Below are 25673 nucleotides of genomic sequence, written 5' to 3'. Positions count from 1 at the left end.
AATTGTGTTCTCCCTGCTTTGTGTTTTTCTGATTATTCTTTCCTGCTCTGTATCTGACTTTCACAAAGCACTGAGACATGATTCTCAGTCGAGGAGCCTCATAGATACGTACGTGCATTTCCATCTGTAAATCACTTTGGCTAAATCTATCGAAGACTGGTAAGTTGCTGGTCAATTTAGTTTTTTAAATTACTGGTGCTACAGGATTGACCCTTGCACAAACTACTCCATGCATGTGGGTTTTATTCTTATAAGAATGTCTAAGATTCACTAATTGCACTAATAAACTATCTAATATCTCTCTAGCATGATGACCTTGAATTTAAACTTAATCCAGGGCATACTTGTGATAGTTTTTGGGACAAGGGGAATCCAAGGATGATCAACAGACGGAGATTGACTGCAGCATCTGCTGCATTGGGGAAAACAAATGTCTTCCAGTACCTATGATGCCTGCAGTTTTTTCAATGTTGTATTAATTATCTTTGCATCCTCATTCTGCCATCTATATTAATGCCTTCTAATGCCATAGGAACAGAATTAGGCCATTTGACCTTTCAAGCCTGCTCCTCCATTCACCATGATCAGGCTGATGATCAAATTCAATATCCTGATCCCACCTCCGCCCCCCCACCTCCAAATCCCTTGATCCCTTTAGCCCCAAGAGCTATATTTAATTCCTCCTTGAAATCACACAGCATATTTGATTTGATTGAAGTTTTTTTTAAAGTTTTTATTTATTATTGTCACAAGTATGCTTACATTAACACTGCAATGAAGTTACTGTGAAAATCCCCTAGTTGCCACACTCTGGTGCCTGTTTGGGTATACTGAGGGAGAATTTAGCATGGCCAATTCACCGAAGCAGTATGTCTTTCGCACTGTGGGAGGAAACCGGAGCACCTGGAGGAAACCCACACAGACATGGGGAGGACATGCAAACTCCGCACAGACAGTGACCCAAGCTGGGAATTTAACCCGGGCCCCTGGTGCTGTGAGGCAGCAGTGCTAACACTGTGCCACCGCGCCATGCATATTATTGTCGCATGTATTAATATACAGTGAAAAGTATTGTTTCTTGCACCCTATACAGACAAAGCATACCGTTCACAGAGAAGGAAAGGAGAGAGTGCAGAATGTCGTGTTACAGTCATAGCTAGGGGTAGAGAAAGATCTACTTAATACAAGTCTCTTGGCAGTAGGGAAGAAGCTGTTCTTCAGTCGGTTGGTACGTGACCTCAGACTTTTGTATGCTTTTTTCAACGGAAAAAGGTGGAAGAGAGTATGTCCGGGGTGCATGGGGTCTTTGATTATGCTGACTGCTTTTCCGTGGCAGTGGGAAGTGTAGACCGAGTCAATGGATGGGAGGCTGGTTTGAGTGATGGCCTGGACTTTGTTCCCGACCCTTTGTAGTTTCTTGCAGTCTTGGGCAGAACAGGAGCCATACCAAGCTGTAATACAACCAGAAAGAATGCTTTCTATGGTGCACCTGTAAAAGTTGGTGAATTGATTTTCACAGTAATTTCATTTCAGTGTTAATGTAAGCCTACTTGTGACTCTAATAAATAAACATAAACTTTAAACTAATGTTTCCCAGTCTATCATAGCCAACTCGTGCCTCATGCCATCATAGTTACTTTTACTGAGGTTCAGGACCCTGGTCTCAGAATCAACTACCTCACCATCCACCTTGACAAAGGTAATGCATGCATCATAAAGGACGAAAGGGAAGTAAGGAATTGGAGAGGTTTAGTGAGGGGATTCCAGGTCTTGCTGCATGTGTGCAGGGACTGATTCAGCATTTGTGGAGCAAACATCCCCACTTCTGACCTTATGATGGTTGGAAGATCATTGATGAAGCAGTTGAAAATGGTTGGGCCAAGGACACTACCCTGAGGAACCCCTGCAGTGATGTTCCTGAACTGAGATGATTGACCTCCAACTACCACAACCACCTTCCTTTGCGCTAGATATGACTCCAACTAACAAGAGTTTTCCCTCTGACTCCTATCGACTCCAGTTTTGCTAGGGTTCTTTGATGCCACACTCAGTTAAACGCTGCCTTGATGCCGAGGGCAGTCAGTTTCACCTCACCAGTAGTCTGATAGTTTAGCAACAGTGGAGCAGTTGAGAGGTGGTGATGAGGTAGAACTGTCTATATCTAAAAACTAATATTGTGCTTTCAGAATATTGCTGAAGGGCAGTGTTTCAAAGAGAAACAGGACGGGGCCAAGGGATAGATCCTTGGAGGATTCCAGATGTTACTGTATGGGAGCAGGAAGTGAAACCATTGCAAATAATATTCTGGATACAATTAATTAAATGAGAATGGGACCAGGCAAGTACAGTCCTACCCAGCTGTTTGATCGTTGTGTAGTTTTGGAGGAAGTTGATGTGGTCAACCTGTCCAAGGCTTCAGGCAGATAGCAACAGATGAAGTTTACCTTTGTAACAGTCACATAGGGTGTCACTTGTGACTTTGAGAACCATTTTGGTACTATGGCAGGTCTGACTGGAGGGATTAAAACATGTAGCAACTATGACGATTTCTTTTAACATTTTAAACAACTTGACCAGATTACCCCTCAATTTTCAATATTCATGAATACAGCCCAAGTTTATGCAGGTCTGTCCTCGTAATTTAATCCTCCGAATCTTAGCATTGTTTTGGCAAATCTGCGCTGTATCCCCTCCAAGGAAATGAATGTGAAAATAAACTTTTCTGACCTCTTTTCTCATGAAGTAAGGGAATGCATTACATGGAGAAGGATAACAGGTGTGATCCATGGCCTTTGATCTCAACTAACCTTAACCAGAGAACGATGGGGGGTGGGCGGGAGGGAGAACCAAGGCACATCATTAAAGTTCCCATCCTTGACCATTGCTGAAAAATATGCATGTGGGCACTGGCTAAGGATAGAACCGTGTTCAGCTTTGATTCCTCCATCTTCTCTTGTCAATTACTCTGCTGATATGCTGTGAAGTACAGGAAGGCTGACAACATGCCCAACTCTGCAGACTAATTAAATATTAATTTCCTGGGCCCTGCTGTGAGCAAACCTGTAGAAACGTCATTGGCTCTTAAAATAAATTTTCTTTTTTCATTTGCTTTGAATACTTTATTATTTTTACTATCATTCATTATTGGAATATTGGTGGCCTTGGCAAGGCCTGATTTAATCCCCAGCTCCAGTTGGGTGACCAATGACTGGAATGTGGTGGTTGAAGACAGGAGGTCACAAGATGAAACCTCCAGGCAACTGGCAAGCTTAACTGATATGTCATTATCGTCAATCTACCTTCCTTCTCCTTCAGCTTCCCCCCCATCCCGTTACTTAGGATTGCTGCAATGCTGGTTGAGCACCCTCTATAACAACAAACATTTTTTATTTTAGATTTGTTAGGTGGTTTTGCAGCCAGATGCCCTTACTGCTACACCCTTGCCAACAACAACTTTTAGAATTGGCTCTGATTGCAACGATTTTCAATAAAAGATGCTGATGCAAGCTGATGATTGTTAACCTTGAACAGAATTGGACATGTGTGGCAGAGATCTGAATGAATTAGAATTTGTGTAGAATAGAATTTCCAGCTTCTAAAGATCAATGTCAGAGAGAGAAATCAGAGAAACCCTACAGTACAGAAAGAGGCCATTCGGCCCATCAAGTCTGCACCGACCACAATCCCACCCAGGCCCTACCCCCATATCCCTACATATTTTACCCACTAATCCCTCTAATCTACGCATCCCAGGACACTAGGGGGCAATTTTAGCATGGCCAATCAACCTAACCCACACATCTTTGGACCGGAGCACCCGGAGGAAACCCACGCAGACACGAGGAGAATGTGCAAACTCCACACAGACAGTGACCCAAGCCGGGAATCGAACCCAGGCCCCTGGAGCTGTGAAGCAGCAGTGCTAACCACTGTGCTACCGTGCCGCCATGTCTTGAAGCAAAACAAAGGAGAAAAATTTGGAGTATATAGAATAATGAGAGAATGGTTGCAAAAACAGAAAGAGGCCCATTGAGTACATAGCTACTCCACCACCCTTTCCTTGTAGCCCCGCAATTTCCTTTTCCTTCAGGTACTTCTCCAATTCTTTTTTGAAAGCTACAATCGAACCTGCATTCACCACACTCTCCTCCAATAGTGCATACCAGGTTGTAAGCACTTCTTCAGTTGCCATGTCTTGTAATGTCAATTATCATGAGTCTCCAACCTTCACGTTTCTTGAAAGCAGCCAATATCCTGGTGATCTCAAATCTTATATCTTCTCTGCTTTTTAAACTGTCGGTGTATTTCCTCCTTTGCCTCCCTCTTGTTCTGCTGACCTCAGTTTTACCAGATGTTCTAGTTTCTCTCTCAAGTAGGTGCCCAAGGAATTGTAGTTGTCTCCTGGTGATCATCTAGAAAGTTCCTCTTGTATACCTTCTTTCCTCAAAGCTTCTTATCAATTATATAAGTTGTCCAACTAATCTTCATCACATCTCAGAAATCACATCCCTTTGCCTTTAATTCAGCTTCCATTGCTTTGATTATATTCTATCATTCACATCCATATAGTAATGTTGATCAGATGGATCATTTTAGTAATCTCATTCCGCTTCTTATTTCTAAAGAGGTCTGATTTTGGGAAGTTTTGTTTTGCAAGTGTTGAGCGCTTCCTGATGTCATGATCACTTTTCCCATCAACTGTTATTCGGCTCACCAGATAAGAAAATCATTCTACTTTTCCTTGTGATTATTGAAATGTTTGAAATGCTGCATAACTTGGATATTACGCACATAATGTGACATGGTGTCAGAAGTGGGGTTTGGTGGTAGTACCATGGTGATTGATGGTGGCGATCAACAGCGACATGAAAGGTGGCAACTAACTGCAGGAATGCAGAACAGTGCATCCACAAGATGTGGAACACTGAAGGTTAAATAGAGCGATGTGCACCTAAGAAAACAAAAAAAGACGCTGAGTAAGGTGGGGCCAAAGAAAATGGACAGATGCGAGATTGGTGAACAACTGAGAAAACACGGCAAGACCTCTGGGTCAGAATACACAAGAAGGGTGAGTGAAACACAGAAAAACATCTGTACACGTTGTAGACTAGGTGGTGGTCCCGGGAGGTTCAGTAGTTTGAAAAAGCTGAAAGACAAATGCAGAGAAGAAAACCTGTAAAATTGGCCAGCAGAGTCAAAGGTTTAAAAAAGAAACAGAGTAAAAAGGAAAGAGAAAATAACCCTGCAGAGCTGGCAGCCAGAAGAGCTCTGACGTCAGGTTTGGGAAAAAACTTGAAGTAAAAATAGAGTTGCTGCTACGTTTTAACAAAACAGAGCACGCAGAAAGCAATGGTACAGCTTTAAATTAAAAGAAAATGGCCGAAGTGAACCACAACAAGGTCTCTGGAAGCACAGGAGGATCAATGGGCTGGGGCTGACAGGCTGAGAGTAGCTCCTGATGTGTAGGATTGGAGGAGAGTCTCAGGAGGTTGAGTGATAACAATTGATGAGTTTCAATCAAAAAAAAATTGGGGTCTCCAAGTGCAGGAGAAATAACAAAAAACCCAGCACATTTAAAAAGCTTCAGAGATTGCTGGGTAATGACCTTTTCATATAAGTTTTAACAAGTTGAGAAAGAACAACCACATTCCCATCAAAACGCCAAAAACGTGGGAAAAGCAGAAACTGAACTGACAGTTTGGTGGAAAACAACGATGACTGGCTTAAAGCAGCAATACTCTTAAAGAGATATTACATTTAAAGTGGAAACATGTTTAAAGCAGCAACCACAAGAAAACAAACGGCTATGGACAGGAAAATTAGAGAAGACCCCAAATAGAGGGCAACTCTCAAAAACGATCCATAGGCAATGGAAGACCTCAAAAAAGAGGCAACGGAAACCCTCAGAGGCAATGAAGATCTCAGAAAGGAGGCAAAGGCATCAAAGAAGAGACAATGAAGACTCAAAGGAAAGGCAACAAAGACCTCAGAAAGAAAGAAATAAAACCCCAGAAAGAGGGAAATGTAAGACCTCAAATAGGAGGCAACAGAAGGAGACCAATGAAAGACCCCAGAAGACGAATAAGCTGAACTTCATGACAAGCAACTTGAACTTGAGAACAAGTCCAGGGAAAAATTGAATCAGAAGAATAAGACCTTGAAGAAAATGTTTATACAAGTAATTAAGCATGCAGTGCTTATAGAACAGAGTAATGCTACCATTTCTTCACACATGACATACCAAGTTGTGAAAGAACTGTCAAGACTTAATACCGTGTTATACTGTGATAGGAAGTAAACATTATGTTGTATTTTCTGTTAGAAGGGAGTAATGTTTTTGAAAAACAAAGGGGAAGTGGTGGGTGGGTGGGTGGTGATTATATGTGCACTCATAATGTAAAGATGCTTGGTACAATGTACCGAGGGTTAATGTGGCACTGGAGAGTGGCACCACCTGTGGTGTGATGTACGTAGTCACATAGTCAGAGAACAGTCTAGAACTGTAAGCAGCTGGCCTGCATGGTGGTAGCAACCTCGTACCTGGAACTGTAAATGGCTAAAGCCTACCAATAAAGGTGTTTATGTTTAAACACACAAGCCTCAAGATCTCAAACTCACTACCACTGCAACATAAAGAACCTGCATTATGTACATAATATGACAGTCATTGCACTTTGATGCAAAATAACAGTGGAATAAAAAAGAATAGAACAACTAGAATCATTTTCTTTTCTGGATAGCCTAATGACATTGGATTGTAAATACTACCTGGATCAAAAAAAAAGTTCCCTCGTGTTATCTTTGGTTCTTTTGGCGAAGTAATCGGCAACTGAGTGTGAGCTATACATGTTTTAAAAAAACTAGTGTGATTTGTATGCTGCTTAATTTCACATTGTATCACTTGATCATTATTGAGACCAGTTTCTAAAAAAAATGCAAGTTGTACTGGTCAAGTTCACAACTACCCTGTACTGCTGAAGCTCTCTCCTGTGTGTTTTGTATTCAAGTTGAAGACAGAACAGAGATACACAGCCTTTCAGTTCACGCTCTAATTAGTTCCAACACTAAGCCAATAAAAGTTTTACTGGAGTAGCTATCAACATGGTGCATGATATCAGTCTAATTCTTCAGATTTACACAATCCTGTTTATGATCTGTTCCAGGTCAGAGGGTATTGAATTTAGATCCATAATCCTGAGGAGGACTCGATAGCTAAATAGTCAGCGTTCAGCTGAGCATTTGAAGTGGATTGGAAACTCCATTGAGTCATTTAGACAATGGGTTAAATATCTTTGCAGTGAGTCTACATTTGAATCTTTGAGCCAACATTAGAAGCTATGCGCTATTTGAGAAGATTAAAAATCATTTTAGCAAAGGAGTTTCGGCTTTGGCCTCGGTTATGGTCCAAGCGCAAATTTCACTCAATTATGCAATTTTTGGGAAATGGATGTTTTTTCTCATGTTTCCAATTAAACTTATTTGCATATTAGTGAGTGTCAATTCTCCAATGAGCCAACACAATAGGCGGTGTTTTAAAGCGCAAGTAATTTTAAAAATTGCATTAACAGTATTCCTAGATGAAAGCTTTATTAATACCGGTGCAAATGGATTTATCACAAAAATAAGCATTTTTCAAAACATTTATCTACAACCTGTGAGTAACCCAATTTTGAATAACTCTCAGTGACTTTAAAAACAATATCGAGACATTGACTCATTTCATTGATGTCCAATATTCAATTTCTTAGTGGTGAATAAAAAGTTAAAAGCATTTCAAATCCTGTTAATGTTCATTTACTTGAAAAGATGCTTAATTTTAAGAGCTTTCTTGAAGGCTTGCAAATGGGCACAATGAGCAGAGATGTGAGGGTGATTCAATCAATAGGCAGCATGGCCTGTTTTTGAGTGGGGCCAGCTTCTAGGAGGATATTTTTAAAACTAGCACAGAAGACTGCAGAAACTTGATTTGCATTGAACATGCACTTGTAAATGTTCTTCTTTTGGGCCAATTTCAGGACAAATTGTGCACTGAAGCGGCGCAGCCTAGCAGAAACTCCTGCCTTAGTAGTTTAATTATTGCTGGGGCCAGATATTCAATAGTGACTGCAACTAAAATTAAACTAACCCTTTTTACCTTGCTTTCAGAAAGCAGTCTGCTTTCCAAAAAATGTCATTGATGTCAAGCAACATCATCACACTAATGTATATAATCTGCATCTAATCCTGTATATAAACATAAATTGATATGAATAGAGATATTTATTTCAGCATTTACCAATTTCCATTGCATATCTGATGGAGAAGTTTGAATCAGTTGGAAACTAAATTGTTTAACCACTTGCCTGTAGGGCAACACCACGATAACATTTTAATCATTGACCGTGAGGATGTCTCCATATTGAAAGTGTGCAATGTATTCCCTGCAGCAAATCATTTTGAATAGGACCATTCCAACCCTTTATTTTGATCAGGGAAATGGATTTTGTACATCGAGGCAAGTTTCTGTTGTGCTTTCTCAGTAGGGATATTAACCATGTTTGTTAATGTTATACCTCCGATTTTCGAATAGATGACAAATGGTGTTGATCTTCCCTATTGTTGTTGAAACTGTGATAGAACTTTTGTGAGTCCAACTCAGTTTAACAGGATGGACTGAATGCAATGATAGAAATGTCTGAGCTGGAAACAGAAGCATTTAAAAAGTATTTAGGTCTGCACTTGTGATGCTAAGGCAAACAAGGCTATGGGCCTTGCTGGAAAATGGGATTGGAATAGTTGGGTGGTTTGTCTTTGACCTGCGCAGACTCAATGGGCCAAAGGGTCTTTTTCTGTGCTGCAGACCTCTATGAGAACCAATATCTTTGATTTGCTAAGCATGTGCCTAGGTATAAATTTGAATTCATTTTAAGAGAAGAGCTAAAAATACATTTATAAAATATCTGAAACATGAGGAGTTTGGTAAATACTCGTAATAAAATATACTACAGTTGACCAAAGCCCATAAGGAGTTGATGTCTCTTAATATCTTTTGAGGTATTTTAAGAATATTTTGGGGTTTTCAACAATTGTGATTTTAAAACCTTAATGAGCAGGCTCTTTTTCCCAAACAAAGAAAACCCATTAAAATTTGTGCTGCAACCAGGAGTGAACTGGTTCTCCTCTTCAGTCTCCTCAGTTGTTCACAAGAAAGATTTTTAAATTTAGGTTCCTCTTGTTTGCCTTTTCTAACTATGTCATGAACAATAAGGAGCCGATCAAATGAAACTTTCTTCTGTCAAAGAAAGAGCAAGTTTATTAGCCACTAAACTAAGGGAAAAAATAAGAACACACGCACTCACGCATGTATTGGAAGTAAGGAACATTAGTGTCCAAATAAAAAGTTAAAAGAATATACAGTTATTTGCTTTTGTCCTTGAAGCGTAGACATTAAGCGTTGCGGCTGGTTTCGTGGAAGCACAGTAAGAGTTTTAACAACATCAGGTTAAGGTCCAACAGGTTTATTTGGTAGCAAATACCATTAGATCCGTGGAAGCAGTCAGATGAAGAAGGTATTGCAATTTTTACGAGATCTTGGCATTTTGGTATGGTGACTTCAGGAACCGTTTGCCTTTTCCCACCTTCATCTTGGAAGGTGGCCTTTCATTCTGAAGTAGCCTATTCTGACTCATTTCAAATTACAGAATTTCCAGTCAGTGAAGGTTTTGAAAATCAGATTTCAAAAATAAGGAAGTATTGCTTCATGACACTTGGAAATAAATGGCTCCAGTAAAGCTTGTCTGAACTGGTCTTGTATACCTTAAAATGGAACTCCAGCTTTATTAATTTTTACTGCAATTTGAACATTTTGAACTGGTTTTTCCTCCTTTCTCTCTGCAAGGAATTTACACCACTAAAAACCACATGGGAGCTCCTCTAGTATTTTTGTTGTTGTTTTGTTTTAAGTACTGATCTGTTCTGTAGTTGGCCAATCAGATGAAAATTTGACAAGTTCCATACAGAAATACAGTTAACAATAAGCAAACACCATTGATCGCTTTGAAGTTATGATCAGACAAAATTTGATGGGATCACATCCAGAAATGCAATTAGTAACAACAATATCAAAGTAAACATTTATGTAAATGGAGCTTGACCACGTTTACATGATTCCAAACACGCATCCAGTCTTACCTGGGGAAATACTAAAACCTTAGTAATATCCTATCCATTTCACAATCGATCATGGAAATATATCATTTGCAACAAAGCATTTTTTTGGTCTGGGGATCAGAAGCTACTCCTGAGCAATTGATGACAAATAACCTGAGAAAATCTACTCATCTGCAATACTCTCTTTAACTGAAATGAATTAATTGTAAAACAAAGGTTATTTTGTAAAGATCAGGTGACCACGTGCTCTGATACGATCTAGGAACTAGCTGTCAGAACTTGAAATAAATGCTGCATTTTGCTAGTACAAGTAACCATTGTGTCATTGCTGAGTATTCTAGCACCATTTTTGGTGCAGTGACTAGCAAGCTGTTGTGAAGAAAGCCGAATGATCTACTCATTTTATCTTGCTCTTTTTTCAGCTTTGTGCAACTGATAAGACCCTGGATTTTGATCGTGATTTTCGGATTAAGCACTATGCTGGACATGTTGTGTAAGTTTGGCAGCGCTGATGTTGACACTATCCTTTATATGGTCACCCAAACACTGTTCCCCTTTCCATTTCCTCTAATAGCTCAGAGAAAATATCAGTCCCAGGTGTCCTTGGAACCAACTTTCCAAGAATGCCAAAAAAGTGGGCCATAGCAAACACATTGCCAATAATTTTCAGCGAGGTAAGCTTTCGAGCACCCAATTATTTGTTTGCAGATCCAAAAATCCACATTCTCTCTTCTCTTCAAGACATTAACTCTTTCTGGGGACAATGTCATAGCAATGCAGTGCAATATTGATGACTGATAATTGAGACAATAAGATAGCGAGATGTTCTTCAGCTCTTAAACAGCTCAGCTTTTTAACTAGCCCCTCAGCTAGCTATCTGACCTGCACCATTTTTTCTGCCAGTGCAGGTATCTAAGCCATCATCTGCTCTATGATATTGTTAGAACCACGGTTATAAAATTGTGGAGGTTTGTAAATCTTTCTTTAGGGTGTACGGTAGCACAGTGGTTAGCACTGCTGCTTCACAGCTCCAGGGACCTGGGTTCGATTCCCGGCTTGGGTCACTGTCTGTGTGGAGTTTGCACATTCTCCTCGTGTCTGCGTGGGTTTCCTCCGGGTGCTCCGGTTTCCTCCCACAGTCCAAAGATGTGCGGGTTAGGTTGATTGGCCATGCTAAAATTGCCCCTTAGTGTCCTGAGATGTGTAAGTTAGAGGGATTAGCGGGTAGAATATGTAGGGATATGGGGGTAGGGCCTGGGTGGGATCGTGGTCAGTGCAGACTCGATGGGCCGAATGGCCTCTTCCTGCACTGTAGGGTTTCTATGATTTCTAAGTGAGTGTAGGAATCACTGGTAAGGCCAGCATTTATTGTCCATGTCTAACTGCTTTTGAGAAACTGGTGGTTGATAAACCATTATAGAGTCATAGAGGTTTACAGCATGGAAACAGGCCCTTCGATCCATGCCGCCCTTTTTTTAAAAACCCCTAAGCTAATCCCAATTGCCCGCATTTGGCCCATATCCCTCTACATCCATCGTACCCATGTAGCTATCTAAATGCTTTTTAAAAGATAAAATTGTACCCGCCTCTACTACTACCTCTGGCAGATTGTTCCAGACATTCACCATCCTCCATGTGAAAAAATTGCCCCTCTGGACACTTTTGTATCTCTCCCCTCTCACCTTAAACCTATGCCCTCTAGTTTTAGACTCCCCTACCTTTGGGAAAAGATATTGACTGTCTAGCTGATCTGTGCCCCTCATTATTTTATAGACCTCTATAAGATCACCCCTCAGCCTCCTACGTTCCAGAGAAAAAAGGCCCAGTCTATCCAGCCTCTCCTTATAACTCAATCCATCAAGTCCCGGTAGCATCCTAGTAAATCTTTTCTGCACTCTTTCTAGTTTAATAATATCTTTTCTGTGGAATACTGTGTGGAATTGCACACAGTATTCCAAGCGTGGCCTTACCAATGTCTTGTACAACTTCAACAAGACATTCCAACTCCTGTATTCAATGTTCTGACCGATGAAACCAAGCATGCCAAATGCCTTCTTCACCACTCTGTCCACCTGTGACTCCACTTTCAAGGAGCTATGAACATGTATCCCTAGATCTCTTTGTTTTGAATCAACGTTATTCCAATGCTGATTCAAGAATCAATATTGATAGATCCACTTTCCTTCTTCCAAATACTGCCATTGGGTTTCTTACACCAGGCTGAAACTGCAGTAGAGGCATTGGCTTAACAAAGGATGACACCCTCTGATAGTGCAGCACTCCCTTGGCATTTGAGATTTTTGAGAGCTTGAGTGGGACTTGAAACCACAGCCTTCTCACTCAGAGGAGAGAGTTCTTGTGATCTTATCACCGGAATCATGGCTGACACCTGTCAGCATGCAGGTAGAACCTCGGCTGTGAAACTCCCTCCCTAATGCTTTATACATCCCAGCCCCCCTCCCTTTTGAGATGCTTCTTAAAATTTATGACTTTGACTAAACTTTCGACTAACAGTCCAGATGTCTTGGTTGTATGATAATTTGTGTCTGAGGGTGCTCCTGTGCAACACATGCACAGAAACTCAAATAGTTGTCGCTGATGTATGGGAGCTCTAATCATGATACTTCAGACATCATGATTGTGGGCAGGGTTGATGAACTAAATGGTCTTTTCCTGCCTGACATTTTTCCACGTTCATTTAAAAAATGCTCTTTTGTTGTTTCTATGAAGTTATTCCGTTATTGGCTTCATTGACAAAAACAAGGACACTCTGTTCCAGGACTTCAAACGGCTAATGTATAACAGGTAGGAGATTTCAAATAATTTTACTGATCTTTAAAAGAAAGAAATATACAAGGCTCTCTTCATAAAGTTGGCTAATCATGTGAATATGTCCAAAGTTGATTTATGTCACTTGCTTGACCGTTTTTAATATATTTCACACCTGAATTGCTGTAGCTAAAAAAGAATCACAGCAGGTATTGAGCCCAAAGCTTTGCGTAAATCAGTGTGCTTTAATATATGGCTACAGAAGTACTATTCTTTATCTGTGATTGAAGGCCTCGCACTGTCTTGTTGCCAATGTTTAGTGGAGAATACTCTGACCAATTGTGGGGTGTTCTCAACCCAAATAAATGCAATTTTATCCACAGAAATAAAAATGTTCACAGGTAAACAGAGTTCCACCTAGAATTAAATATAGTGAGGTGCACACAAAGGGCATCTACCTATGAATCTGTTGTGGTTTTTTCATTAAACTGTTCCTTTGCACTTTTGGTAATTTCATCTTGTGATTGTGGAGCAGGATAACTTTACATAACCCACAGGAGTTGTCTGATCTACTGCCTGTAGAATTACGTTGATTGAGAATAATTTATTTTTGTACTATTAACCAAGATTTTTTTTTCAAAAGAAGTAAATGATTCTATCCAGGGAAAACTTTGAGGTTGATTTCTTTTATTTTCTCAGTCGTGACTCTTATCATGCATTTTATTGGTAGCGAGGGAAATGAGGTAGGTCAGTCCATGACTGTGCCAGTTTTGCTTTAGATGTTGCATGCATGTTACATTGAAATTAAGTTTGTCTCCTGCTATTCCATGACAAAATGTAGCTTTTTAAATTTAGCAGAAAATCTAATTTTAAAGTTATGCAATATTCTAGAGCTGAAGTGTCCTGTTGTGGCACAGCTTGCTGACACTCTTGGCTACTGTCTCAATGTTGTAAATTCAGACTTGTGTACCTGGTTCTCAGGTGTTGAGTTCAAAGTGGCTGCGATGCTATGAACAGGCTGCCAGTTGAAGCAAGACTATTGCCCCAAAGCAAACACAAAAATATAAAATGAGTTTCACTTGGCCTCCAATTCAGAAATGAAGCTGGAAAAAGGGATTTTTCTTACACCTGTAGCTGGGATATGTACATGTCACAAGGAGCCCAACTGAAGGGAAAGTGAGACAGTAATAATCGCCATGAAATAAGTCATGTAGTAGTACAGAACATGAGTATTGCCGAAGGAGAGACGTGTCATCAAAACTTTTCATCTTGCATCAGAATAGTTATGAAAAGTAAAGGGAACAGCAATTTATATTGCATGAGAAGAGAGTTGGCAGGATGACTGAATGAGTCTGGAACCTTGGACCAAAGTGCAAATACTTTCTAACCAAAGGCTGGTGAACATTTTGCTGATACCTCATAGGTGGATGCCTGTGAAATACCACAGACGACCCCATGGGTGAAGAAGTTGGGGGCTGCTGTGACTTTGATGGCCCCAGGAAGTGGGTGACATCTGCCGCCATGTGGCGTCAAGCCTGTAAGGACATGGCACAGTGCCGCACTGTCTCCATGATTAGGTGTTGATGGCAAGTGGTGTCAGACAGCTCCATGGAGCGCGCTGATAGATCCTTGATCTTTGGCGCCTTTTTGCCCCCTGCATGTCTGGTATGGCCTCCGGTCCCTGATCCTGCCCTGCAGCTCCCTTGTCTTGTTCTGCAGGGTGTTGCTGCTAGAGGCTGTGTTGCTCCAGTGCAGTGATTAGTAAGATAGCCAGCTCCACTGGCTCCATCCCAATATCGATCAAAATCCTGCGAGGGGTGAGAGAAAGTCAGGTTGGTGTTGCAGCTGCTAACCATCATGATCTCCCCTGACCCATTGGCCTTCCTGACCAGTAATCAGCCAGTCCTAGATTTTTCCTGGCAGCAATTACACACTCACAGTTTGGATGCCCTCCCATCCCTAGAACAGGGCTGATCCCAGTATATGCCTTCGCCCACTTAGACTTGTCTATAGCTTTCAGTCTGGGTTTCCCCTCCCTTAAGCTCATTATCACTGGGGTTCTTATAGGAGGGTTATGTGTTTGCTCATCCCAAAAGGCCAAAGCCAACTAGATGGTTATGTCCACCTTGGGGACGGGGTGAGGAGTAATGATTGATCATGACTGGCAGGCATTAAAGTCCTTGGCAGAGAAGCGACCCCATTGTCTCTTCACCCTGTGCCACCAAGCTTTGAGGCTTGAAACCCAAGGATTCATCCCATTCCTTGACTTTGAGACTAGAGAGCTGACATTGCTAAGGGTTAATTCATGATGGCCAATTACAAAAACATATTCACACACAATCCAAAAGGCACATCACAACACGTTAGAATTGTTATAACAGGAACGTGCAATGATATTCACATTTTCTCCAGAGATCAAGATGACTCTGAGGAGCTTCAGTTCAGTACTGAGAACATTACAATTTTTCATTCCAGACAGGAAGAACAAAAGGCCGAGAAGGTTTAAAAAAAAACTCCATTCTTAAAGTTACAAAGTGGACAGGACAAACTCAAATCCACCACCTTGCTCCAAAAAACAAATTCAACTTGAATCCAATACATGGTTCTCACAAGAGACCAAGAAGCTGTTTTTTTAAGATAATCTTTTAGTCCATTCTTAAAGTGACAAAGCCAATGCTCAGAGTGGACCGGACAAACCCAAATCCATTCTTTGCTTCTCCAAAAATCAAATTCAAATTCCAATTGAATCCACACAAGAGAGACAAACAAGATCCAAGCTTTCACAATAAGGCATTGCACCCCATCTTGGGTTTGATCCAACAACGCTTGATCTTAGTCAGACAGGAAGAACAAAAGGCCGAGAAGGTTTAAAAAAAAAACTCCATTCTTAAAGTTACAAAGTGGACAGGACAAACTCAAATCCACCACCTTGCTCCAAAAAACAGAAGGTGTTTTTAAAAAACATTTTTAAACTCCTTTCGAACTCTTGATGGCCAATTAATATCACGAACGTGAGTTGCAGGAACGTAACAGGGCACAATTGCTTTCTCCTTCGGGGGAGGCAGAGCTAATAGGCACCCTGTATAGTTGGGCTGCGTAATTCGGAGAGGTCATTGCTGTCATGCCTGGACATTTAAGCCTCCTGGACAGCTAATCCATAGGTTGAGCTGCTTCCAACCCTTGTGGACACTGTTGCTTTCTCTTTCAGGGTCTCATCCACCCAACCCATTAGGCCTGACTCTATGGCTGTTATCACATCACACTCGCCACCTCATGTTTGCCGTAGCCACCTCCACTCCAGACTCCAATGCCACAGACTGCTCAATGCAGACTCATGCTCGCACAGCACCAACTGCATGTTCCAAGACAACAGACACCAACTGTGACCCTCACCCTTACTGTGAGTAGAGCCTCATGCCCACTTCACCCCACCCCCTGCACCCCATGGAACTGCCCAGCACCCTCTGTCCCTTACACTCTTAAACTCCCTAGTACTCATTGGAGACAGTGCTGCTCACTTCCTTCCTACCTCTGGGTTCTGTAACAACTGATATGTTTCTGAACACCATTCTCCCACTTTTTCCCTGTAATCTTTACCAATCAAGAATCTATCTATCTCTGTCTTAAATACCCTCAATGACTTGGGCTCCACAGCCTTCTATGACACCAGGAGAATTTTCTCATCCTGCCTGCCACAGGAATCAAAGCAGTCGGGGTGCGAACCATGCAAAGGTCCGTTGATCTCAGGCAGGATTTTCTGGTTTTGAGACGAGCGCAGCAGGAAAATCCCGTCCAATGAATTCCACAGATTCATCACCCTCTCGCTGAATAAATTCCTCCTCATCTCGGTTCTTAAGGGTCATTGCTTTACTCTGAGGCTGAGCCCTCGGATCCTTGTCTCTCCTACTAATGGAAACATCTTCCCCACGTCTACTCTATCCAGGCTTTTCAGTATTCTATAAGTTTCGATGAGATCCCCCCTAATCTCTCTAAACTCCATCAGTACAGACCCAGAGTCCTCAAATGCTGTTCATACGTCAAGCTTTTTGTTCCCGGGATTATTCTCATGAACCTCCTCTGGACCCTCTCCAAGGTCAGCACATTCTTTCTTAGATATGGGGCCCAAAATTGCTCACAATATTCCAAATGTGGTCTGACTAGAGCTATATAAAGCCTCAGAAGTACATCCCTGCTTTTGTATTCTCGTCCTCTCGTAATGAATGCTGATATTGTATTTACCTTCCTAACTACAAACTCAACCTTCAAGCTAACCTTAAGAGAATCCTGAACGAGGACTCCCAAGTCCCTTTGCGCTTCCAATTTCTAAATTCTCTCCCCATTTAGAAAGTAGCCTATATGTCTATTCTTCCTACCAAAGTGCATAACCGCACACTTTCCCATGTTGGATTCCATCTGCCCCTTTCCTAACCTGTCCAAGTCCTTCTGGAGCCTCTCCATCTCCTCAATGCTACCTGACATTCCACCTGTCTTTGTATCATTTGCAAACTTATGCCCTCAGTTCCTTCATCTAGATCATTGATGCAAAAAGTGAAAACTTGTGGTCCTAACACTGACTGACCCCTGCAGAACTCCATTAGTCACCGGCTGCCATCCTGAAAAGGACCTTTTTATCCCCACTCCTCTGCCTTCTGCCAGTCAGGCAATCTTCTATCCATGCTAGTTCCTTGCCTCTAACACCATGTGCTCTTATTCAACAACCTTCTGTGCAGCATCTTGTCAAAGACCTTATGGAAATCCAAGTAGATAATGTCCACTGGCTCTCCGTTGTCTAACCTGCTTGTTACTTCCTCAAAGAATTCTAACAAATTTGTTAGGCATGACCTCCCCTTGATGAAACCATGCTGACTTCGCTCTATTTTACCATGCACTTCCAAATACTCTGAAATCTCATCCTTAATAATATTTCAAATCTTACTAGCAACTGAGGTCAGGCTAACTGGCCTGTAATTTCCTGCCTTTTTAAACAGGGATGTTACATTAGCAATTTTCCAGTCCTCTGGGACCGTCCCTGACTCCAGTGATTCCTGAAAGATCACCATTAATGCCTCCACAACCTCTTCAGCTATCTCCTTCGGTGTAGTTCATCTGGTCCACGTGATTTATCCACCTTTCGGTTCCCTAGCATCTTCTCCTTAGTAATGGCCACCACACTCACCTCTGCCCCCTGACTCTCTGGTAAGTTACTGGTGTCTTCCACTGTAAAGACTGATGTGAAAAGAGCAAAGGTTACGGAAACTGTATGAAAACAAAAGGCAATACTAACTTGAATTGAGGTGAGATGGAGGGAAAAGATGCCATCATACCCTGGAAAGAGGGAAGCATTTATTTTAAAACAAGCCAATGCTCTTAAAAGCCAGATAACAAGCACTTTCAACAGTAGAAGCTTAGAACCATAGAATTCCTTCAGTGCAGAAGGAGGCTATTCAGTCCATCCAATCTGCACTGATTCTCCGATAAAGTATCTTACTTTGTTTTTACAATGTTTTCTGTAATCTCACCATTCAGTGAGTGAATTAATTCTAGAACACTTGTTACGAATTTGAACTGAACTTTTCTAAAAGAAATTCGTTAACCTGTTTTGAGTGTCACGTACAGTAGCATTTGATGTTTCATTCAGCCAAGAAAATGTGTATAACAATAAGCGCTGAAATATTTGTTCACCTGGTGCACACAAAGAACTTGAAGGAAAGTTGACTGAAAGGTAAGTGTAGATCTGCTGGTAGTGTTTCTTGAGGAATCTTTTCATATCCAATTCAAACTTATTGTCCTTACAGATATTCATTTCGGATACCTTGTTCATTTCATGAAAAATTACATATAATGACAAGAAAAAGAAAGAAAGTTACTTTTATCCCAGAGGTTTAACTTTAATGGCTCCCAGTGTTTGGATGGTGTAGTATGTGGTTGAAGCATTATTAGTGGGCAACCAATGTTTTATACATAAAGCTGATTGATTATGAACAAGATTTTTACAATGTGTTTTAATAAGCTATGCATTGGATTTTTATTATTAACCTAACCATATCAGCTACCTTTTCTTTTGCTTTCCTTGACTACTGCCACTGTCAAAATCTGAGACATGTACAACCATTGAGGATTGACGTTGACTCATCTGCTGTGTTCAAAAGTTTTGATTGACACACATCTTTGTTTGTACTTCACCAGCTCAAATCCTGTGCTGAAGAATATGTGGCCAGAGGGAAAGCTCAGCATCACAGAAGTAACTAAACGCCCATTAACTGCTGCCACCTTGTTCAAATCTTCCATGATTGCATTGGTAGAAAACTTGGCATCAAAAGTAAGTCAACTTAAGTATTTAACATACCCAACTCACCTCGTTTCTCTACCTTAAAAGTGCACGCGAACAAGCAAATTTTATGGTGAAATCATTAACCAATTGTCTTTAGTTTTAGCATCTCTGCCTTTCAATGAACAATATTTTCTTTTAATTAAACCACAATCTACAAGAGACAGCATTGACACTTATTAAAATCCTGTTCTATGGTACCACAAAATGTGCAAAAAGTGAAATAATACATTCTCAATTGGTATTCTGCAATCTTTTTTGCGGATGCCGACAAATGGAGTGGAAAAAGTGCACAGTTCCAACCCTTGGGAATCGGTGATGGCTTCCAAAAGGTCATTGGGTCTTGAATGATTACCCAGTAGGAAATACCCTCCAGCAGACAAGGACCACTTAGTCTGGGCTCTGAAGCCTAGATTTTGCCATTGTAATGTTTGTATGACATCGGTTTTCCAGTTTCAAAGGAGCTAATAATCCTTTTAAAATAAGTGGGTTATTGCCTGCAGTAAAATAGTGCATCAATACAATTAAGTGTTCATCTGCGCATATTGATGTAGCTTATAGTTTCCTCATAGTAAAGAAACTACGTAAACAAAATGTGTGTAGAATGAGGTATTGCAGTGCCTTTGTATGGTATTAATTCATTCATGCTTTTCTTTCACCTACTTACACTTGTGCTATCTCTTTCCTGAAGCTACGAGAACAGGAACATGTTGATATCTCAATAGAACCATAGAAAATTACAGCTTAGAAACAGGCCTTCTGGCCCTTCTTGTCTGTGCCGAACCATTTTTTGCCTAGTCCCACTGACCTGCACTTGGACCATATCCTTCCACACCACTCTCATCCATGAACCCGTTCAAGTTTTTCTTAAATGTTAAAAGTGACCCCGCATTTACCACTTTATCCGGCAGCTCATTCCACACTCCCACCACTCTCTGCGTGAAGAAGCTCCCCCCCCTAATATTCCCTTTAAACTTTTCTCCTTTCACCCTTAACCCATGCCCTCTGGTGTTTTTCTCCCCTAGCCTCAGCGGAAAAAGCCTGCTTGCATTCACTCTATCTATACCCATAAAAATCTTATACACCTCTATCAAATCTCCCCTCAATCTTCTACGCTCCAGGGAATAAAGTCCCAACCTATTCAATCTCTCTCTGTAACTCAGCTTCTCAAGTCCCGGCAACATCTTTGTGAACCTTCTCTGCACTCTTTCAACCTTATTTACATCCTTCCTGTAACTAGGTGACCAAAACTGTACACAATACTCCAAATTCGGCCTCACCAATGCCTTATATAACCTTACCATAACACTCCAACTTTTATACTCGATACTCCGATTTATAAAGGCCAATGTACCAAAGGCACTCTTTACGATCCTATCCACCTGTGACGTCACTTTTAGGGAATTCTGTACCTGTATTCCCAGATCCCTCTGTTCAACTGCACTCTTCAGAGTCCTACCATTTACCCTGTACGTTCTACTTTGGTTTGTCCTTCCAAAGTGCAATATCTCACACTTGTCTGCGTTAAATTCCATTTGCCATTTTTCAGCCCATTTTTCTAGTTGGTCCAAATCCCTCTGCAAGCTTTGAAAACCTTCCTCACTGTCCACTGCACCTCCAATCTTTGTATCATCAACAAACTTGTTGATCCAATTTACCACATTATCATCCAGATCATTGATATAGATGACAAACAACAATGGACCCAACACCGATCCCTGCGGCACACCACTAGTCACAGGCCTCAGAGAAGCAATCCTCCACAACCACTCTCTGGCTCCTTCCATTGAGCCAGTGTCTAATCCAATTTACTACCACCCCATGGGTCAAAGACCTTGCTGAAATCCAGGTAGACAACATCCACCGCCTTCCCTTCATCCACTTTCCTGGTAACCTCCTCGAAAAACTCTAATAGATTGGTCAAACATGACCTACCACGCACAAAGCCATGTTGACTCTCCCTAATAAGTCCCTGTCTATCCAAATATTTGTAGATCCTATCCCTTATCACACCTTCCAATAACTTGCCCACCACCGACGTCAAACTTACTGGCCTATAATTTCCCGGATTTCTTTTGGAACCTTTTTTAAACAACGGAACAACATGAGCCACCCTCCAATCATCTGGCACCTCCCCCGTGAATACTGACATTTTAAATATGTCTGCCAGGGCCCCTGCAAGTTCAACACTAGCTTCCCTCCAATCTTTCCAATCTTTCTCATTAGATGTTGAGCTAATAGAAACTTAAGTTTGAGTCCTGATGCCCTTGGAGAATGTATTGTAAAAAACAAGTATTTGTTGTAAGATTCAGTGAATGCGAAAGCTGCTGCTGGAACTGTTAGCAGTACAGACCAAATGTTTCTAGGACTGGAGTTTAACTAAAAACTGTTCCTGGTCCTTTGAAAGGTTTCCAGTACCTGATGTTGCACTCTTGGGTCAAGAAGGCATTTTTACTTTAGTCTGAACCAGAAAACAAAAGACTTAACTGGGTAATTGTGAGTGTATGATGATTGTAGCAATGATTCAGTCAACAGAAAACTAAAATAGCGGTGTGTTGAAATCCAAAACTAAATTGCTTTCTGCTATTTGTTAGAGAAAAATCTCTGCATGAAGGTGTTTTATTCTTCTTTCTTATTGGACATGAAAGGCTCTCTCGATATTGATTTTAGAGACAGTGAAGAACAAATGGCTATTGTACAGATCGATTGAAGAAAGAAAATAATTGGACTATGAATGTGGGAGACAGCTTGTTCAACCAGAGTGTCTTTTTATCAGTCTGTGATTTATCAGCAATTGACATATTTTGTGCTGACCGAGGAGTCAGTGACTTTGGCTTTTTTTCCTTTTCTAAGTTCTCTGTTTCACATGAAGAGCCCTCTTAGAGTCAATATGCTTCAATTGCAGTTGTACATTCAATAAAGCAATAACTTTACAAGGGTACTATTTACCTAACCCAACCATAGTTTGCTCGTGTGTGATGTTGTGAAAAGGAACAACTTTGCCTGTTTAACAAAATCATAACAATTCCCCCCACCCCAATCACTTTGCAATTGGCCAATTTTGTATTATTTTTTATTTGTTCTTGGGATCCAGATGTCATTAGCAAGGGTAACAAGTATTTCTCATCAATGGTTGCCATTGAGAAGATAGAACTGAGCTGCCGCCTTGAATCATTGCAGTCCATGTTGTGTAGGTATTCCCAGCAGTGCTGTTGGGGAAATGGTTTCACTATTTTGACCAAGCAAGAGTGATTTCCACATCAGGATGGTGTGTAACTTGAAGGGAAACTTGCAGGTGGTGGTGTTCCCATGCATCTGCTGTTCTTTTTCTTTTAGACTCTGGGTTTGAAAGGTGCGATGGTAGTGGAAAAAGTTAATGTTTAAAGTGGTGGATGGGATGCCAATCAAGCAGTTGCCTAGTCCTGGATGATATTGAGTTTGAGTATTGTTGGAACTGCAATTTCCAGATCTACGGAGAGTATTCTATCACACTGCTGACTTGTGTCTTGTAGGGAGTGGACAGTCTTTGTGGAGTCAGGAGGTGAGTTACTTACTACAGAATACCCAACCTCCCTCTTATCTGCTCTTGCAGCAACAGCATAAATGATGAACCCCCACCACTGCCCCCACTTCCTTCACCCCAGAGATGGTGATGGGTTGGATCTGGGTGGGGAACTTCAATGTTCATCACCAAGAGTGGCTCGATAGCACCACCACAGACTGAGTAGGCCGAGTCCTAAAGGAGATAGCTGCTAAACTGAGTGGTATGGGAAACAAGAGGGAAAACCTCTTGCTGCAGACGCATGGGACTACCATCACCTGTAAGTTCCCCTCCAAGCCCCATACCATCCTGACTCGGTTCTATATCGCCTTTCTTTCACTACTGCTAGATCATTCTCCCTAACAGTACAGTGGGTGCACCTACATGGACTGCACCTGTTTTAAGAAGGCAGCTCACCGGCAGCTTTTTGAGGGCAATTAAGGGTGGGAAATAAATGCTAGCCTATTCAGTGATGCACACATCCCATGAATGAATAAAACAAAATCGATAAGGTGCTTTTTAAAAAGATACAAGAGAAGAGCTCCTGTTATTGGGTTAATATGTTAGCATGGATAAAGGATTTGCTAACTAAGAATAAACAGAGAATGGGGGATGAATGGGTTATTTTCAGATTGGCAAACTAACTAGTGGAGTGCCACAGAGATCACTACTGGGGGTTCAACATATTCACAATCTGTATTAATAACTTGAATGAAAGGACAGACTGTACAGAGATAGATAAGTAAGCAAGTTGTGACAAGGACATCGAGTCTACAAAGGGATGCTGATAGGTTATGTGAGTAATGCAACATTTGCAAGATGCAATACACTGGAAAAATATGAGGTTATCCACTTTGGCAGGAAGAACAGAAACACATAATATCACTTAAATGGAGAGAGATTGCAGAATGCTGTGGTACAGTATGATCTGGCTTTATTTGTACATGAATTACAAAAAGCTTGCTTGCAGATATAGCAAGTAATTAGAAAGGCAAATGGAATGTTGGCCTTTATTGCAAGGGGGTTGGTGTGTACATGCAGGGAAACTTGCTACAGTTGTGCAGGGCATTGGTGAAACAACCCCTTGAGAATTGCATGCAGTTTGATCTCCTTACTATAATGGCATGGCTGATGGGAAATGCCAGCTGCCCAAATCCCAATTGGAAACTTGAAACAGCTGTCAAAATACATTTTTACAAGGAGAGCTGCTGAAACCTGGAAATTATGTCCCTGACTACTTGTGTTGATTTTCTAGTTAAGGTTTATTAAGAAATAAAGAAACAAATACACCTAAACACAAAAATGGCTTCACGCAGTAAACAGTACTTTTATTTTGGGGTGTTCTTTAATGCTGTCAGCAGCTGGTTGTTAAGGTTTGGCTTTGTTCACACTGGTTTCTGGGAATTCTGACCAGCTATTCCTGCTATCTGCGGAGAGATCTAAGCTGCATAGGCGTAAATATGTTATTTCCCTTTGATCTCTCCGTTTTCTCATCCAGTATCTTTAGAAATGCTTTCTTCCCAGAATTAATTAGGTTTATTTATTTACTAAAGATCTTAGGATTTTAAAAAAATTATCCTATCTTTACCTACTTGCACCTTTTTTACAGCCTGCCTATATTCCCCTTTGAACCAAAACAACCCATTCACAGCTTATCTTGTTATTGGCTTATGTAAACATCTCATTGAAGTTCTACTGAGTTCATCCCCATATCAAAAGCACTTATTAATTTAGATTGTTGCAGCCAGCCTATCTTTTACTCCAATTACCACAATCACAAACCCCCAAAAGCTTGTCTTCTGGTACATAAGGAATATGAGAATGATATTGCCGACATAAAAATATTACAATTTCTTGACATTACTTATGGCTGGATATACTTTGATTGGCAGAAGTTGAGAGAATGTTCACTAGGCTGATGCTGGAGGTGGAAGGTTTGTCTTGTACGGAAGGGTTGAGCAGTTTGGGTCTGTACTCATTGGCGTTTAGAGAATGAGAGGTGATATTGAAACATTTAAGGTTTTGAGATGGCTTGATAGGGTAGATGGGGAAATTTGGAAGTTGAGGCACAGTTTAAAAATAAGGGGTCTCCAATTTAAAATTGAGGTGAGGGGGAATTTCTTCCTTCGGAGATTTTAATCTTTGGAATTATCTACCCCAGAGAGCTGTAGAGGTTGGGTCATTTAGTGCATTCAAAATTGATTAAGACAGATTTTTGCTTTGCACAGGAGTCACTGGTTATGAGGGGGCAATGCAGGAAAATGGAGTTAAGACCGTGAACCATGATCTTATTGAACGGCAAAGCAGGCTCAAGGGGCCAACTGGCTTTCTCCTGTTCCTATTATGTTTCTTATGTTCTTCTGTTTTTTGGCCATTTCAAAGGAATCCATCACATATGCAATAACCCGATGTTAGATCTTCAACAAAAAATGGACTGGATTTTGAAGGAAGGACAAGTATGAGGAAAGGTGTGAGGCAGCAAGAATAATTGAAGTTCATAACTTTTCTCAAAATTCAATTTCTCTCTTTGCAGTTAGAGCAAGTTATAAAATGTCTTTTTGTAAGGGTTTTCATTGCACATGATTTTATCCAACGTCAGCATCTCCACATCATGATTTTGTGGACTTCTTTTCTTGCCTGGGCTGTATCCAGAAATCTTAACTTGGCATGCATAACTATTGAATGGGCTGTTGAAAATAAAGCAGTAGTTCACCTGTAAATGCCAATATCTGAGAGCTTCACTGCAGTCATATCATGTAGAGTTTAGTAATCATTTCTACAATCATTGATATAAGAGGTAAAAGAACATTTTTGGCGAAACACAGTGCAAAGTAAAAGTCAGATGTCGTGTGATCATCGGTAACTTTATTGTGCTGGCATACCATA

General features: G+C 40.9%; 1 protein-coding gene across 1 annotated transcript in view; it reads left to right on the top strand.

The window, feature by feature from the left end:
• The window catches only part of myo1d (myosin 1D), a 562434-nt gene that overhangs the window by 174935 nt on the left and 361826 nt on the right, over positions 1–25673 (top strand). Inside the window, exons 12-14 of the mRNA XM_078223777.1 lie at positions 10572–10642; positions 12880–12954; positions 19105–19237. Coding sequence (XP_078079903.1) covers positions 10572–10642; positions 12880–12954; positions 19105–19237 — 279 coding nt within the window. The remainder of the gene's footprint in view (positions 1–10571; positions 10643–12879; positions 12955–19104; positions 19238–25673) is intronic.

This window comes from Mustelus asterias, chromosome 11 (genome assembly GCF_964213995.1).
Source record: "Mustelus asterias chromosome 11, sMusAst1.hap1.1, whole genome shotgun sequence".
NCBI classification, from domain to species: Eukaryota; Metazoa; Chordata; class Chondrichthyes; order Carcharhiniformes; family Triakidae; genus Mustelus; species Mustelus asterias.
The sequence above is the reverse complement of the archived record's forward strand: the minus strand, read 5'-3'. Positions and strand labels throughout refer to the sequence as shown.